This window comes from Peromyscus californicus, unplaced genomic scaffold (assembly GCF_007827085.1).
Source record: "Peromyscus californicus insignis strain IS unplaced genomic scaffold, ASM782708v3 Scaffold_12__1_contigs__length_115047231, whole genome shotgun sequence".
Taxonomy (NCBI): Eukaryota; Metazoa; Chordata; class Mammalia; order Rodentia; family Cricetidae; genus Peromyscus; species Peromyscus californicus.
Window position 1 is genome coordinate 74,585,780 of NW_026294413.1, and position 18,724 is coordinate 74,604,503.

The window sequence follows — 18,724 nt, forward strand, 5'->3', positions numbered from 1 at the left end:
TCTGATTTTCCAAACGTGACCTCTTTAGTTTTTAGCATAGACTTTCACAGATGAGCAACATCTACAGGTATTAAGACAACGTCTAGTAGTTCAGCCATGTAAGGGAATATTTAGTTGAAGGAAATTTTAAATTTCCATTTTAACAGATTTCCTTACAAAATAATCCTTTTAAGGCAACACTTCCAAATAGATGTTGACTTTGATAAAAAGGACAAAATTTATAATGTGTATTATTAGTTTATAATATGTAACATATACCAACATAAAGACTTGATTCTAGGGCTGGGGCTGAGTGGAGGGAGCTGGGCTGTATTATGTTTTGATCTATTGTATTTTTCTGTTCTAACAAGACATACTGCAGACATAACAATTCTAAACAACTCAGTTATGAGAGGATGGGCTCTTGGCTTTGGCTTAGTTCTCTGTATTTTTGTTACATCTGAATTGAAGATTTACCATATACTCCTGTCACAGCACATAGACAGAAGAGTTAGGTATGTTTGGATGCTGTAAGCTGAGCATTGGGGAGGAGTGCAGCTCGGATTGACATGCAGTTCTTTTTATCATGAAAGGAGGCAATCTCAGCAACTGACAATTAAATATCTTCAAAATATCTTTATGACTGAAAATTCATCTTCACCCATAACATTGGTTTTGCCAAAAAAAAGGGCTAGCAAATTGCTTGTTGGCTTCACATTGGATTGAGGACCTCTATCTGCCCTTCCCACCAACCAACCAGCATTTATTTTTTAACAGCATGAGCTAATCCTTCTAACACATGTTGCGTTGGTGAAGTTATTTCTTTCTTGCTGAAACAAAACAAAACAACACAACCCTTTCAAGATACATCCAGGCTCGTCTGCTTTCCCAGGTAACACACTGTACCACTCCTTGAGCTTTGCAAGCCATCATCCATGCTGATCCAGATCAAACAGGCCTTCGGAGTCCTGACAATGACGTCTTCATCGAGCATGAGCGCGGCTAAGCCTCCACTTCTTGTTTGCTCTGCAGTGCTGTGCCAAGATCTTGGCTTTTAATGTTCCCAGCATCCTTGGAAACATCACTTGTTTGGCGTTTGAGCTTCAGAATGGTTTCGCATCCACAACAAAATATGAGGATAAATGAAAATAGTGTGACTCTCTTAGGGGTCTATCTGGAATTATTTTCTTTACCTAGCCACAGCACTTGAGTAGTTCAGAATCTTATTACCCTATGATAGTGCATCTGTAAAATTATATCAGAAATAAAACAAAAGGATTTGCTGTAATAAGATTCATTTTTTAACCTTTGAAATTGAAATTTTTTTCTGAATATTAAAAGTACTCATTTTAACTGCTGATGGATATTAATGGGAAGTATGATTAAGGAGTCACAATGTTTAACTTTTAATATGTAAATTTAAAAATCTACTCTTCATATCCTGATCTGATGACATCGAGTTATCAGCAGAGTATAATAACCTGACCCCCCCAAACTGGCTTTAATTAAATCTCTTAATGGCTAAACATCATAGCTTCATCATCAGAAAACACTGAGCATATGAGGGAAGTAACATTTACAAATTCGATTGTCAGCTTTCAAAATAATACATTAGTAATGAATTTTGTTTTGGCTACACATTGAGTAACAGAACACTATGTATATTTGAAAGGTCCTTTTAAAAAACAAGAGGAAGTAAAGCACTAGGAACTGTGCACGCTTCCCACCCCAGAGAAGGGTGGGAAGCGGGACATGCTTGGTGCTTTGCTAGCGAACATGGAGGCCACTATGCCTTCATCGTGTGCCCTCTGGTGTGGGCTGACCTCAGGGCCCAGGCAGCAGGGCACTGCAGTGTGTGGAGACAGACAGCTCTGCCAGCTCCCACTTGCTCCTCAGGCTAAACTCCAGGCAGAAGCTGGCGTTGTGGGGTTCCTGGCCATCTGCCAACCCACAGCACTCCAGGGACACTGTGAGGGGGACGCTGGCCAAATCCTGCATGAGAAGTCATCTCCTTCACGCCCTCCTCAGTCCTGGGGTTGGACTAACGGAGGAGCCCTGTATCTAATTTGATGGTGTTAGGCTCTAGCCAAGGAAAAGGAAGAGAAGCAAGGAAAAGCACCCAGCTTCACTCAGGAGAAAGGATCCTCAGAAGCAGCTGTCGTGGGAACGAAGGCCAACCTGGCTAATCGACCTTAAATCTTAGCTCCACTTGCTAGTTTTTTCATTTCCCAATGGTTTTAAGAAATGTGAATAGTTGTGACTTTATGTGCCACAGACTACATACTGCTGCTTTGTCAAAGAACAGTGGTCTAAAGTCGCTGTTGCACAGATACCAAACCACCCAGGCCGTCCGCAGAGCCCACTCAGAAGCTGACTTGCCTCTATGCTGACGACACATGTTCAAAAGGCAGGTGTTCTTACAGAGGCCATGCTTGCCATTCAGAAGGCAACTAACAGAAAATATTCCTTTTAATAAGGGTCGGAAAATACTGCATGGATATGTAGACTCCCAGATGAACAGTCACACATGCAGCTGGATGTTCAGAAGCAAACTCGGTCACCACACATACTCAAGCCATTTTTTCTGAACCAATAAAGACTTTCTTAAGAAATGTTTGAACTTTATTTTCCTCTCCCCCCAGACAAGTGAAAATCATAATCTTACATAATTTCTTTGGAACGGGTAGACTGAGACAATTTATCGACGCTTCCTTCAATTTTCACACCACACTGAGCTCCAACAGGTTTTTGTTTTAAGGTGAACCAGGTTTCTGGCTCTTCCCTGTGGAGAAGTTACTTTCAAGTCAGTGAAAGTTCTTGGCCCATGATTAAAAGTCTTTGCCAATTAGTACTCAACAACTTCAATTCAGTTTTTTCTGGTTCAAGATGAGCAGGAGCCTAATAAGGCTGTGATAAAAGGGCAAAAGGCACCGAGAGCCAAAAGCGGATTAATGAGCTCCTCCGTGTATTTGTCTTCCTAACAGCTGAACTGTTACAACTATTGACACTCTTCAAAAGGTTCCGCTCTGAACCTTGTCCAGGCACTGCAGGCTCCAATGGACATCTTCAAATCCAGAGAATGGAGGAGCAAGAGCTTCCCCTGTGCGATGCCAAAACCAACAAAGCCCCATGGATCAGGTAATGAAACTCCAGCTTTTCCCCTTTGAGATTTATTTACTGGCAGCTGACAAGGGGCAAATTCAGCTCGAATTGTGCAGTCAAGGCCCTGTCAAGCTTTTAGAGGCACCCTTGTCTTGAAGCACCTTCATGACTGGCATTTCACTCAAAAGCCCTCGGCACTGGTCCTTAACAGCTTATGACATCACAAAGGACACTCCAGACAGATGCCTACATGGCATCCTGCAGCATTTTAAAAGAGAATTAGTGGTTTTAATTATGGTCGTAGTATGAAAGGGAACCATGCAAGCTCCACGGGAGACCTTTGATCAGACCCTTTTGCTAGTACAATGCCACGGAACTGTGACTATTCCTGGTAAGGGGCCTTTTCTTGCTGAATGACTCACCAGTGATCTTTGAATGCAGACAAGCTTCTAGCCCTCCCTCTTCATTAGTGAGCATTTCTATACAGGGGCCTATATAGTGCTTGGAGTCTAGGAGCTATACAATCGGGGAAAAGAATCCCTACAGATTCTGGCCTTTACTTAGGAAGTGCTGAAGGACTCTGAGTGACTTTATTCATTAAAACAGGTTGCTATTAATTAACTGTCATAATAAATAAAGAACTATTATTATTTGCATTTCTTACCATGTTCCCTTTAGTAAGATGTATAAAAGATGCCTGTAGCAGAAATGAATTTACTCAACAACCTCCCCACCCCCACTCTTGCCCACGCCCCTTTGTGCATCCGGGCAGCTAGCTACCCTACTAATTATGGGGTCTAGAACTGTGAATCCAAATAGAAGTGAAACATAAATATGAAATTAATTAAGGACATGTTAAATGCCTTTTAATTTGCCTGTTTCTGCAATTGAAACAAGCAAACATGAAATTAGCTTTCCTTTTCAGTGACTGCAGAATGAAGATACTAAAACTCAAAACTTAAAAAAAACCCCACATACTTGGTATAAAGGATAAAGTTTCAGGCTCTAACAACTATAGTTAACTAAAGAAAAAAGGAATTCTAACGAGGTATAACAAGAATTGTTTTTAGAGACCATCTCACTTTCAGGAATTGGAAAACATCTTTGGTCTGGAATGAGTATTTTAAGAATATCTTTTTAAATGGATCCCAATAATCACAGCCCTCAAAAGACTCAGGGTCAAACATTACAGGTCTGTGGAGACAGTTCCTTCTCATCTAGAACCTACAGTCACTATATGAAAACTGCAGATGTTTCTGAACACTTCTCATGGAAATGCTAATTTGGCAACATGAGATAAACATAACTTTGCATAAGGCATACATTTTAGCCATTAACATGTTTCTGCTGTACATGTTACTTATGTCCAGGAGATAGCTGAGATTTCTACTTTTTTGATATATCTTCTTTACTTGAAGGAAAAACTTGTGGACTTTGGCAACTCTGGAAGCAGAACATGAGCAGGACTGCCTCCACTTGCTGGCTCAGACCTTTTTTGTATTTTTTAGACTCTGTAGTTCTCTTCTGAGGTGCTTGAGAGCAGCTATGATGTCTGCTCGCTGTGGATCAGTCTGTGCTTTCTGAGTGTAGAGACGAAAATGTCTGATGGTTTCAGACAGCAGGACTTCAGGGTCTGCGTCTGTCCCTGGAAGGCGCAGCATCCGCTCGCAGGCGATGGCGTAGTTCTTATGCCAATTCACCGGGTGCTCCTCACGCAAGTACACTATCTCCTTGTAAAGCTGGAAGACAGCAAGTGTTGGGAGTCCATTGTTATCCTGACAGACTTTCTTGTTTCAAAACCAGAAAACAGAGAGAAATTAATGACACAAGGAAAAAAAAAATCCAAGCAGCCTACAGTAAAAATCTAATCATTGCCAGGCCATGCAGAAAATACAGGGATGCTACGTAATTACTACAGTAGCGGGAGGCAGATGTGCTTCGTCAAAACTGCTTCTGGGGCTTTGGATGCTGCAGGATCCCAAGACACACTGTGTCAGGACAAAGTGCTCTTTCTCCAGAAAGATGTTCTGGGAAAGGATTTAGTTCTAACTGGAGGAAAGCTATTTACTCAACAGGCCGAGCGGCTAAACCTCTAAATTTAGCTGCTGGAAAAAAAAAATCTATCTTTAATAGACAGTGTAGAAAAAGAACTTGGCAGAATTAAACTTCTGTTTCACATTATTAACGTGGATTTTTCTCTACATGGAACAACAGTAGTGTTAGCAACAATCCAATCCCAACAATTCCATTGTTATCAAGTGTACTGGCACAGCAGAATCAAGAGAGCCCCTAAAAGGGCGATGCTGAAAATCTTCACAACACCCTACAATTTACCATCGCCATAGCCAAAACACTGTCCGCAGAAACTCAGAATTCTGATTTCCCAACTGCAGAGACAGTGTTAACTGGACGCAAGTAGAATCAAAACATCTATTTATTTATCATCTATTTATTTATTTATTTATTTAGTTTTTTTTTGGTGTGTGTGTGTGTGTGTGTGTGTGTGTGTGTGTGTGTGTGTGTGCACGTGCATCACAGTGCACATGTGGCATTCAGAGGACAACTTCTGGCAGTTGGTTCTCTCCTTCCACCACGTAGGTTCTGGGGATCAAATCAGGTCCTCAGGTTTGTTAGCAAATGTCTTTACCTGCTGAGCCATCTACAAGCAGTCCAGAATTTCGATAATAAATTTTCCAGAAGGAATGCATCAACATTAACAAATAAACAGGTAAGTGGAGACTAGTCTGCACAATGGAACGTGATGCTTCCTTCTTTAGGAATTTCACTGTCCCGTTAGCACTGGGTAACTAGTAGTGTCCCTGCCGACTGAAGACAGACCAGACAGTGCTTTTGAAGTAGGGCTGTGTTCACAATATCATGTAGTGGACAGAGACCAGTTAATGATCTTTTCCCTTCTCCTCCAAAGGAGCCAAATGAATGCCCACTAAAACAGCATCCTTGTCAAGAACTCTACAGCCTGTGACTGTCCCTTGGAGATTTAAAAACCCCATCTGTCTTCAACTTCTTCTCAGAACAGTTTCCCTTCACATTGGTGACTCACAGCTGACATTTACGTTGGAGTGAGCTTAGACTCTGACCCTCTTAGCTGCCAGACAGAACTCTACATGCTGCCTTCCAAAATCGACTCCCTCACTGCCCTTGAGTGGGGTGCCCTGGAGGACTCTGCCTTTGCTCCTGGGGCTACCTCCTTTTGGACCAGCCTCCCTCCCGTCACTTTCTACCATCTATCTGGCTGGCTCATCCTGGTATTCCAGCATGGCACCTCATCCCAGCACTCAGGCTCAGATCTCTGGGTCCTATGCATAGCCTGACTGTCAGCACATATTAAGACTGATCTGGGACTGTGGAGTGGCTCATCCTCAACATCCTTGCTGTAACCTGCTACCTTTGTGACAGCAGAGACAAGACCATATCTAACACAATATGCAGTATTGAGCAGGTGTTCAATAAATGTTGTGAGTGAAGAATGAATAAAAGTGAGCTAATGTTCAAAATTAAGCAGCAAATAAGTCATGCCAATTGGACACTATGCTGCTTTAAGTCAGCAGCAAGCAAATGTGTTGGCTGAGAAGAACCACAGCAGTCCAGAGAGAGGGGAACTTGGCTGCTCACATAGGAAGGGCCTGAGCTCTGTGTGCACAGGCCCTTACCAGGATATATGTTTCCACGGCCAACTGGCTAAGTCTGTAGTGTTAGCAGAGGCCAGTGTTAAAAGTCACAGGAAACCAGAGCCTTGTCAAAACAGTGCACCAAAAGCCTCTCAGTGTGTGTGCTTTTCCTGAGGAGAGTGTAGCTATGCCTTCAGAAGGTGTTGGGCTTCCTAAGGCTAGTTAGGAGACAGACTCCTTCTGTGGCTTTTCTCTGTCCCCAGGACTCCTCTACCAGCCATGGCTATCATTTCACGAGCAGGCAGGATTTTGCACTGAGGGTGACATGGCAGTTTTAGTAAAGCCATTATGTCAGTTTCCTCTCGGTGCTGCAACGAAGAACCACAGACACTGGCTAAAAGCAAGACAGGCTCACTGTCCTGCATCGGGGGAAGAAGCCGAGACATCAGCCACACTGCACTCCTGCACTCTGCACAATTTGTTCCTTCCCTTTCTAGTTTCCAGAATCTTCCATACCTGTAACTCACAGCCCTTTCTCCATCTTCATGGCCAGTGGATACCATTCCCAAATCTCTCTCTCTCTCTGGTGTGTCTTTTAAAGGCCCCCATGATCATATTGGACCCAGTTGGCTAATCCAGGATAAGCTTGATCTCACGTCCTTTAACTCAACCATATCAACAGAGTGCCTTTTGCCACAGAAGGCAATGGTACAGGCACTGTGGGGTGGGGATGTTATTTTGATTACCATGACCCTTTACCTTAAACACTGCTTATGACACAATTGAAATTGAGGTTTTTTTTTTTTTGTTTTTTTTGTTTTTTTTTTTTTTTGGTTTTTCGAGACAGGGTTTCTCTGTGTAGCTTTGCGCCTTTCCTGGAACTCACTCGGTAGCCCAGGCTGGCCTTGAACTCGCAGAGATCCACCTGGCTCTGCCTCCCAAGTGCTGGGATTAAAGGCGTGCGCCACCACCGCCCGGCAAAATTGAGGTTTTTTTCCCCATCTGTGCTACTTTATAATGCTCCAGATCAGCTGGACAGCAGAGACTAAACCTTCTGTTGCACACCCTGTCTCCACTCCAGTCACTTCCACCTCCCGGTAGATGCCCTTCAGCAAAACTGAGACATACTTTATATGCATGAGTGTAGAGCTGTGCCTTCACGTCTGGAGGCACCGTGGCAGTCTCTGCCAAGTTAAAGATGAAGAACGGTGTTTTCATCCTGGGGGTGGGAGGAAGAACTCACGTTAGAATTATACCACAGCACAAACTCCTTTTTTGTGCAGTCTTCATTCTCCTGTGTGCATGGAAATTTACTCTGAACCAACAGTGATCCAAGGCCCTCCGAGGCACAGTACTCACACTCACCACCAAGCCCCCCCAAGGCACAGTGCTCACACTCAACACCAAGCCCCCAAGGCACAGTGCTCACACTCAACACCAAAGCCCCCCAAGGCACAGTGCTCACACTCACCACCAAGCCCCCCTAAGGCACAGTGCTCACACTCACCACCAAAGCCCCCCAAGGCACAGTACTCATACTCAACACCAAAGCCCCCCAAGGCACAGCACTCATACTCAACGCCAAAGCCTCCCAAGGCACAGCACTCACACTCACCACCAAAGCCCCCCAAGGCACAGTACTTACACTCAACACCAAAGCCCCCCAAGGCACAGCACTCACACTCACCACCAAAGCCCCCCAAGGCACAGCACTCACACTCAACACCAAAGCCCCCCAAGGCACAGCACTCACACTCAACACCAAAGCCCCCCAAGGCACAGCACTCACACTCAACACCAAAGCCCCCCAAGGCACAGTGCTCACACTCACCACCAAGCCCCCCAAAGCACAGTGCTCACACTCACCACCAAAGCCCCCCAAGGCACAGTGCTCACACTCAACACCAAGCCCCCCTAAGGCACAGTGCTCACATTCACCACCAAAGCCTCCCAAGGCACAGTGCTCACACTCACCACCAAAGCCCCCCAAGGCACAGTGCTCACACTCACCACCAAAGCCTCCCAAGGCACAGCACTCACACTCACCACTGACGCTTTTGGGGAAAAGGGTCCTATCATCACTATGTGGTCCCTACAGATGTGCACCACTGTATGGAAGAGTGGTCAGGGACAGGGAGGCCTTCTGGGTTTGTCAGCGCATCCCTGAAGGTGCCCATCCCAGCAGCTTGGGTCATGTGCCCAGTCTCAAAAGGGGCTGGATTCTTTGAGCACACAAACATCCAAATTGTGTACAGCACACTAATTAAATCAATACCTGCCTAAATAATAACCTGATTTCTTCTTTTATGTGATTGTCTCCCAGCTTTCCCACAGTCAATCACAACGAACAATTGTGCAGTGTAGCTTTGATCCGGTTTTTAAAGCAGGTGTTGGTCCCTGGAACTAGACTGGCAGCTTTAGGCCATTTTTTAACTTCCTCAAAAACATGCTGGCACAAACAGCTATTTTGTAATGATTATAGTGGAGTTATATTTCTTTATTTAAAAAAACATTTTATTTATTTTGTGTGCATGTGGTGATAGGGCACAGGGCTCTAGGTGCTACATTGTAAATATAGAGGTCAAAGGACAACTTGCAGCAATCAGTTTTCTCTTTCTTCCACATAAGTAGTGAGGATCAAACTCACATTGATACACTTTTACCTCCTGAGTCGTCTTGCTGGCCCAAGGAACTGTATTTCTTTTCCTTTTTTTTTCCTTTTTCTTTTTTTCCCTGAGACAGTGTTTCTCTGTGTAACAAGTTCTAGCTGTCCTGGAACTAACTCTTTGTAGATCAGGCTGGCCTTGAACTCAAAGACATCCAAGTGCCTCTGCCTCCCAAGTGCTGGGATTAAAGGCATGCACCACCACTGCCTGACAGCTGTATTTCTTTGTAATTCTTTTTTTTAAAATTTATTTAATTTAAAATTTTATGTGTATTGGTGTTTTGCCTGCATGTATGTCTGGGTGATGATGTCAGGGCCCTTGAAACTGGAGTTACAGCAGACATGAACAGCCATGTGGGTGCTGGGAATTGAGCCCAGGTCCTCTGGAAGAGCAGTAAGTGCTCTAAACCATTGAGCCATTTCTCCAGCCCCATATAATTCTTAATAAATCTTTAAACATATGTAAATGCTCTGTACCATAACTCAATTGTCAGAACGTAATCTCTGGAATAGACTGGGCACCAGTGTATTTTTGCAGAAGGATGAACTCCCCAGGCTTGAGGGACACCTTTCTGTATTACTTAGGACTTTTGTACTGATGTTTTGGCCAAAGTTTACTAGTGTGAGTTGATTTGAAGTTTTGACACTGATTTATCTTTCGTCTGTGTGAACGTGCATGTCCTATCTCTAATGTGTTGATCAGAGGACAATTTATAGAAGTCAGTTCTCTTTCCAACCTGTGGGTTCCAAGGATCAAGCTCAGGTCTCCGGGCTTGACAAGTGCCTTTACCTGCTCAGCCAGCCGTCTTGCAGGCCCCTGTTGGTTGATTATTTAAAAATAATGACAGGGACCAAGAGAAGCAGTCGTTTCACTAAGAAGTAATCCATATGGAGCAGTATGACCCCTCTCTCTGAACAACAGGAAGCTATAGCATCCGCCACAGTAAGGGATAATATCTTTTCACAAAGTCTCCCGCAACAGGCTGTGCCCTGTGAGGGCAGGAACTGGGTTGTACTCATGTGTAGCTTCTGGCCAGGCACAGGGCCTGGCCTCTGGTAAGTGTTAACTGATGCTTTAACAACAGACTGGCATGGCACATAGAGACAGGGCTTTAAAGCTCACTTCTGCCCAGTCTCTCCTCCTTCTACTGGCTTAGCTGGAGCAGAAGTATGGAGTGAGGAGTGCCTCAGGGCTATAGTGAGCTTCGGATTCCGTCACTGTCATTAAGTGCCCTCAGAAATCCATCTACCTCACTCTTTTATAAAATGGAGATAACAGAGCCTCACGGGTTATGAAGATGAGATGAGATTATGCACACATAACAATACAATGTCCTGAACAAGACAGCTGCCCTTAAGTCATTTTTATTTCCACTTGTCTATATTCCCAGAATGAAAAGTGCCATGGGCTATTTCTTTGCTATGTTAAAAACAGTCGACAAATGCTAAAATGTGGCAGATCAGTCACCTTGCTTGCCACATCTCCTCATTAGCCACCGATTCCCAAGAAGATGGATCAAATCTGTAATTACAAGAGAAACAGTATCCTTCCATCAGCCACATTACATTATGACGCACAATGTCTGTTTTATGATCTTCTAAGGCCATTGAAACAGGCTGGCTCTTGACGTATTGATAGTGAGTACACCAGAGAGTTTTGCATTTAGTAAGTGCATCTACTAACTCTTAATCGGACCTCAAGGGAGCAGAGGACAGAGGGAAGAGGCACAGGTGTTGGGCAACCATCCCTGAGCCTATGAGGGGACACATAGGTCACACTAGGACACAGCCAAGAGCACGTGTGAAGAGAAGCTTCACTAAACCCTGCTGGGCTATGGGCTGCTTGAAGAATTCTGAACAACAACTGCTAGCCAGAATTTATTTATTTATTTATTTATTTTTGGTTTTTCGAGACAGGGTTTCTCTGTGTAGCTTTGCTCCCTTTGCTCCTGTCCTGGAACTCACTCTGTAGCCCAGGCTGGCCTTGAACTCACTCTGTAGCCCAGGCTGGCCTTGAACTCACTCTGTAGCCCAGGCTGGCCTTGAACTCACTCTGTAGACCAGGCTGGCCTTGAACTCACAGAGATCCGCCTGCCTCTGCCTCCCGAGTGCTGGGATTAAAGGCGTGCGCCACCACCGCCTGGCCCAGAATTTTATAATTAAAAATTTATAATAAAAATTAAGATAAGAAATTTATAATTAAAATTTCTTATTATGTATCTGTTTAAATAGAATGGAGCTAAGGAACAATATGTACATGTATTTTTCATCAGCTATCTGAAGAAAATGTAATTTTCACCATGTCTATCAGGATGGTCTTAAACTCACAATCCTTCTGACTTAAGCCTCCTGAGTGCGGGGATCTGAGGCATGCACTACCATATCCAGCAGACCATTATTTTTTTTTTAACTTTTCTTATGAATCATATAACAATGTGCTGTTAGCTCATACTGTCTCAAAAAACTTTCATAGCACTTGTTAATATGATTTTTCCTCTTGTGCCTAAATTATAAACACTAGGCTATCTGATGTGAAACAATCCATTAATTTAAAAATATTTGTATTTAACTGTGTGTGGGGTGTTTTGTACGCGAGTGCAGATGGCTGTGGAAGCCGGAAGAGAATGTTGGATCCCCTGGAGCTGGAGTTACAGGTCGTTATGAAGCCACAGTTTGTGGGTGCTGGGAACTGAGTTGGGTCTTCTGCAAGAGTGGTACAGGCTCTTAACCCATGAGTCATTTCTCCAGCTCAATAACTCAGAATTTAAAAAAGATGACGGGGGCAATTTGTCTCGATGGACTTATTTTCCAAAGGTAAGGTAAACTTTATGTAGAGATGCTCAAGAAGAGCTAACAATATCCTAAGCGATGTTAACACAATGGTTGATGACAGCCACGGAAAAAGGTTCTCCGGCTCCGCCTGTCTTACAGAACCTGTGGCTTGTCTGCTGTTTTTGTGCTGGGGACTGAATTCCCCACTCCAGCCACATGCTGGGAAAGTGCTGTATCACTCAGCTACATTGCTAAACACAGCAAGTTCACACCAAAGGAACCATCCTGGGCAACAGAGTGCTTCTAGAGCTTACCCACAGCTCACGAGTGCCTCCACTCAGAGCAAACTACAGTGTCGTGGCCTGAAAGCAGAGGCTACCACATACCGAACTCTTAGGGAACCCACTCCCCCAAAGTCTCCTTCCCTCTGATCTCCTGGACAGGAGAAGAAAGAAACCATCTCTTTCTGCTGATGTTTGATGATCTTTTGTGGGCAGAAAATGATATTAGAAAACTCAACAAAAAATTAAAAGGCATCTCAAGAGCCAAGTATGGTGGGGCAGGCCTGTGACCCCAGCACTGCAGGCTGAGGCAGGGGGCAGGCCTGTGACCCCAGCACTGCAGGCTGAGGCAGGAGGACCCTGAGTTTGAGGCCAGCCTGGATAGTAAGAACTTGTCTCAAAACCCCAAACAACAGACAAGGTCTCTCAAAATGTAGCCATCTTTGCTTTTAGACACACAAAACTGGTATTTGCCTAAAAACACACCTGCTGCTCATACCTTCCGTATTCTTCAGTCCAGTTATAAAGACTTCGTGTGTGTTTAATCCACTCTTCGGGGTTGAACACAGTCCTTGAAGGAACCAACTTGTCACAAGATCCCCATGGCCAAAGTGAATAGTTCATTTTCCAAGTTGGGTCACCTTCATGAATTCCTATGCAAACAAATGTTTCTCTTCTACCCAAAACAGAAAAGCATACAATTCAAAATGTCATATTTCTTTAGTTCACAGAAGGTCATTTTGGCCTCCATAAGCCTTAGTTATTTATACGCCATTTGCGAACATGCCGTTTGTGAGCATGTTGGTTTATTTAAATCTTTCCCAGGTATAGTGCTAGAAATTTATTTACTGTAAAACAAGACAAAACAGAAAACTGCAGGAAGCAACAAACAGAAACCGGTGAGAAAAATCTTCCTGCCTCTCATTCTGAAATGGGGACCTTATCACCAGGAACACTGGCATGGCATTGTGTCACATGTAAACAAACGCTTTCTTTGCGATCCCTTCTTATTTTACAGGTAGAATTCTAAGTCTCCCCATTCCCCACACGTCCATTGTGCTTTATTATCTCTTTTGTCATTTCTATGCTTATTATTTGCATTTGTAAGTCTCCCTGAGAAGCCTAGAACATCCTGAGGATAGGCCCTCTGTCCCCGCATTAACTTTGAATGCCGCACAGCATGAGGTTAACACATAATAAATACTGGCTGGAATTAAATTAATCAGATTTGAATAAGTGTTAGGAACCTTAGAGCCTACAAAAGTTAGAAACAGAAATGGCTTTAACAGTGGTTCTCTTCCTATTTGAGGTTGTTTAGTAGAAAGGGGAAACAGCAGAGTATTAGAAGTTATTGGAAAGTAAATGACTTGGATAACTTTGAAAGAAGACAATTTGTCAGCTTAGACTTCATATTTTCCCTTCACACTTGCTACTCCATGATTTGGGAAGTTATTTAGCTCCCTGTGTCTTCTCATCTGCCTGGTCCTAGGGCTGGTGAAGGAAGTTCAGCCTCCAGTGAAACAAGTCACTCTTGGGAAGATGCAGTGCTCCCAGGGGCACTCAGCCAGGCTCTGGGAGGAACCCGCAGCAGCCATCTGAGGCCCTGATGAGGAGGACACAACCAGTTCCTCTGGCTAGTGATGTGAAAAGCAAAAAACTGGTCAGAGATGAGGACTCCAAAACAGAAGCCAGAAACGTCCTTGGTTTTACTGGTACTTCTATCCTGGCCAGAGGACAAAAATACCAAAAACGTTTAAGGGCACTGGTGTGTGTTTTAATCTCTCTCCTTTTACATAGCAACCTAACGAACACAGCTGCCTGGATGCCGTGAGGAATCAGATCCCTTAGGTGTGCCCACACTCCAGTTCAGACCCCAGGATGGAGAAGTGCATGAACACCTGTGGGTAGGACAACTGGACTGACCAGCTCTCCCCACCCAATGCCTCCACACGACAAAGCTTTAGTAGCCCTTAGAGCAGGACACCCAGTGACAACCCTTGCCTGAGACTGCTCTTGCTAGACAGGACCTCTGCTTGCTTTCTCTCTCTCAAGCACTTACCTACAACAAAATTCTGTTTTGAAACCGAATCTATTATCTGTGAATTTCATCTTGTGAGTTTATGAGACTGACTACACAGAAAATGTTTATGATATATGAGGTAAAAGAAGCTGGATTATCCTCTCCACAAAATATACCATATGTGTGGTTACATGTACAGTGTATGTAAATAAGTAACTTATGCTAAAAACATCCAGAGTTCAAAGCCAGTTATCAAAATGACAACAGCAGGACCATGGTACCCTTGACAGCTTTTCGTAGTGTCTCATTTCCCAGGGAGTTGTGACATTCCTACAATATTGTTCTCGGGTCACGTTAGACTGTCATTTCTTTTCTTTCTATGTGTATATTGTGTGTGTATGCTCCTGTGTGTAAGGGGGCCTGTGAGTCAGAAGAGGGCTTGGATCCCTTGGACCTGGAGTTATTGTAAGCTACTGTAAACTGGGAATGGGAAACTGAACTAGGTCTTCTAAGTCCTCTAGAAGAGCAGCAGGTAAGTCCTCTTAACTGCTGAGCTCTCTCTCCAATCCCAACTTTCATTTCTTAACAAATGCTGAGTGAACACCCACAGGCAAAATTAATGGCTTCTTGTCTATGTTCCCAGGATGCTTAGCTTAGGTAGTCAAATAATCTACTCAGTCGGCACTTATGGCATGTTTCACACTTGCTAGTGAGAACTTCCCACACTCTGGCTAGTTATATTCACATCACTGTATACAGCCAACTAGACCATGGTCCACTGGGATTTGGACCTGATCCTCACGTCTCTTTTTATTGCCAGGACCTAACACAAGCTATAACAGAGCAAATATTTGGAAATTTTTGAAGCAGAATTAAATGAAACTCACAAAAATGCCCGTTTGGGGATGCTATTGGCTTGTCGTGTCTTCCTTCTGAATATCATAACTGAATGCTATTCTCACAGCACATTTGTACCCATCCCCTTTCTATCATTCATGAGCCACTGAGGATAGGCTCAGCAGCACACTGAAAAACTGCATTTTGTTTCCCTACCAACGAATAGCTTGACATTGGAATTTATAAAAAAAAATTTTTTTAAGTCCTCTTCACAAGAAAAAAAAAACCAAAAAAACAAACCATGAAATCAATGCCTCTTTTTCAAGCTGGGGACAGTCCCAAGCATCTCAGAAAGAAGCAATGCTCAGGACTCACCACCGAGGACTCACTTGTTCTTGACCTTAACTGCAAATCATTTCATGTTCTCAAGTACAGAATTCACAATTCTCTTATTTTATCCTCAGCTAGCATAAACTGTAGGTGTTTTTCTTATTTATAAAAATGTTTAATCCTTTATAAAAATGCCTAAGCTATTTTTATACAGTGATTATTCCTGGAAAAACTGCTTTACACTTAAAAGGGGGCCACAGTGCTGATCAGGAGGGAACCGTAATTGCTTGCGATCCACCTGCAATGATTTCAAGTAGGCAGGCACATCTCCAATTTCTCAGAATTGTGCTAAGATCTTATTTGCTGTTCTTGCTAATCTGTCTTTATTTTTCTTTTACCCAGAACAATAACATTTATTTCTGCCTGGCCTCATTTATGCACAGATATTCAATTTAATTACAAAGATAATCTCACCGGTGACGGGGAAATAGGTAGAAAATTGGTCATTTGGATGAGGCACAGCTGCTTCAGAAACAATTTTAGAAAAGCTATAATATGAAAAGAATGCTTACTGTTTATTCATTTCAAGGAAGTGATGAAGATTGAATGTGACCATCCCACCAGGTAAGACTCCTTCCACAGGGTTCCACCGGTCCCCAGGAAAGTGCACTCCTGGTAGGTGCCTTGCCATCTTGGGTAAATACCACTCATAAGTCATCATCTGTCAGAAAGATCACAGGGAGCCACACCTCAGCTCATGTGCAAAGTTTCAGGTCCACCGACAGCCAAGGACAGGTTCTAATTAAATAATTGGGAAAAATACTTTCTGGCAAACTGAGGGATGCCGCACTGCTGTGCCTTAAGAATGACTTAATTCTCAGGTCTCATGTCTGAAGAGATGACCACTACCCTGACTCTACTTCAACTCCATGAATGTGCCAACTCCCGGATGATGATCCCCAGTCTTAGAGAATGGAACTCAATTCTCAGAACCAGCAAAGACACAGCCCTCGGGAGCCCTCCCCCTCCCCAGCCTCTGTACCTACCTCTGGTATAGTTCTAGGCCTACTCCTCACTAGCCTGAGCTCCCAGAGGGAAGGTACTGTGTCTTTTCATCTCTGTGCACCTAGCACACTGCATAGCACACAACAGTGCTCCAATTATTTTAGTTGTAGTTGAAATGTCTTTGATGGACAGACCAAATAACCTAGACAAAATACACAAATGTATCATTACTACATTCTTATCTTCTTAGTGTTGCTCACTTATGACGAATAAGATATAATCTCTGCCCTTGAGAAACTCAATTATATAATAACCTAGGCCTCAAAGCTGAAAACCTTTTTGGCTAAATAATCTGAATTTATTAGTAGTCCCCAATTAATCACATATCCTTATACATTTTTTTATTTTGTTTTGATTTTTGAGGCAGTGTCTTTAATTACAAAGATAATCTCACTGGTGACATAGGCTAGCTTCAAACTTTTGTTTTGTTTCTTTTTGTTGAGACGGTCTTACTATGTCACCCTGGCTGGTCTAGAATTCACTTTGTAGATCAGGCTGGCCTTGAACTCACAGAGATCTTCTGTCTCTGCCTCCCAAATGCTGGGATTAAAGGTATGTTCCATCATCGCCCAGATGGCCTCAAACTCTTCTGCTGGGAGATGTCTTTCTGTATGCTGTGAATAAATGTTGTTCCCACTGGTTAATAAATAACCTGCTTTAGCCTATGGCAAGGCAGCTTAGAGGCTGGCAGGAAATCCAAGGAGAGAGACAGGAAAAAGAAAGGCAGAGTCTGGGGAGACGCCAGCCTGCAGCTGAAGGAATAACATGCCAGCAGACCGGTAAGCCATGGAACATGTGGCAAAACATAGATCAATAGAAATGGGTCAATTTAAGATGTAAGAGCTAGCTAGCAAGAGGCCTGCCATAAGCCATACAGTTTGTAAATAATATTAAGCCTCTGAGTGATTATTTTGTAAGTGGCTGCAGGACTAGAGAAACCTTCCAACTACACTCTTGATCCTCCTGCTGGTGGCTCCTGAGAACTGACTGAGATTACAGGTATGTGTCACCACAACTAGATTCACATGTCTTTTCATTAAAATAATAAAAAAAAATCACTTTTCTTAATTATATACTTAATTCTGTATTTCATAGAAAAGACTCCTATTTACATCTTGAATATGATCATCTAGGCAATTGTGCTCATATCTTACTTACCTTGTACAAGCCATTCAATTAACAAATGACAAATTAATTTTAAATGCATATATTATACAATTCAAATGTTTTATTACCCAATAGTTTCAATACTTGGGACATTCACATCCATCGAGTAATATGCTGTGAACTTAATATTTCTCAGTTAATTCTCATGGTAGCCTTACTATAATTCTATCAGGTACCATTGTTGGCCCAGCAATAGCTACTGTCGTCTTTTTTTTTTTACAAACACACTCTTGATTACAATCACCTCTCTCAGGCAGCAATGTGCTCAGGCCTAGTGACTCCCGTTCGCTAGTGAGTGTTTTAGGAGTGAGCATTATGAAGTCTTTGGAAGCTCTGAAAAATGTGTCACTTTCAACTGAGATTGACGTGGGAAGGCCCAACCCACTATGGGTGATACCAGTCCTGGGCAGGTGGTCCTGAGTGGTAGAAGCAAGCAGTGAGCAAGCCATGGAAAGCAAGCCAGTAAGCTGTGCTCCTCGTGATCTCTGCTTGAGCTCCTGCCTTGAGTCTGTGTCCTGGCTTCCCTTGCCCTGATGGACGATAACCTGTAAGCCAAACAAATCCTTTCTTCTCCCAACTTGGTTTTAGTCAGTGTTTTCTCACAGAGCCAAGTTATCAACACAGACCTAGTTCTCAGAAGTGGAACTGACACTCAAGTCTGCCTGTCGGTACAGCTCACACCTGAGCAAACTGCTCATATGCACAATGTGCCACATCCCCACACAAGGCAACTGCAAACCTATTTTCTTGAGGTTCCCATCATTTACTAAAAGAGCCAGATGGCCTGCTCAGCTGGACAAGTCACATTACTCCTTCACCATTGAGGGTTTCTCTCTTCCCTAAGGACTACTCAAAAAACTAGATTTGCTCTCTTTTT

General features: G+C 43.3%; 1 protein-coding gene across 3 annotated transcripts in view; it reads right to left on the reverse strand.

Moving 5' to 3' along the window:
• Nucleotides 1–2,576: 2,576 nt before the first annotated feature.
• Nucleotides 2,577–18,724, reverse strand: part of Tmem260 (transmembrane protein 260) — a 69,568-nt gene continuing 53,420 nt past the window's right edge. The window contains exons 12-16 of one of the 3 annotated variants that reach the window (XM_052733402.1): nt 16,188–16,336; nt 12,928–13,104; nt 10,844–10,897; nt 7,839–7,929; nt 2,577–4,820 (exon numbers count right to left, since the gene is read on the reverse strand). In XM_052733402.1, the coding sequence (XP_052589362.1) occupies nt 4,566–4,820; nt 7,839–7,929; nt 10,844–10,897; nt 12,928–13,104; nt 16,188–16,336 (726 nt within the window). In that variant the 3' untranslated portion in view covers nt 2,577–4,565. Of the gene's footprint in view, nt 4,821–7,838; nt 7,930–10,843; nt 10,898–12,914; nt 13,105–16,187; nt 16,337–18,724 lie in introns of those variants that run through there. The other 2 variants (XM_052733404.1, XM_052733405.1) reach the window with 2 other exon arrangements.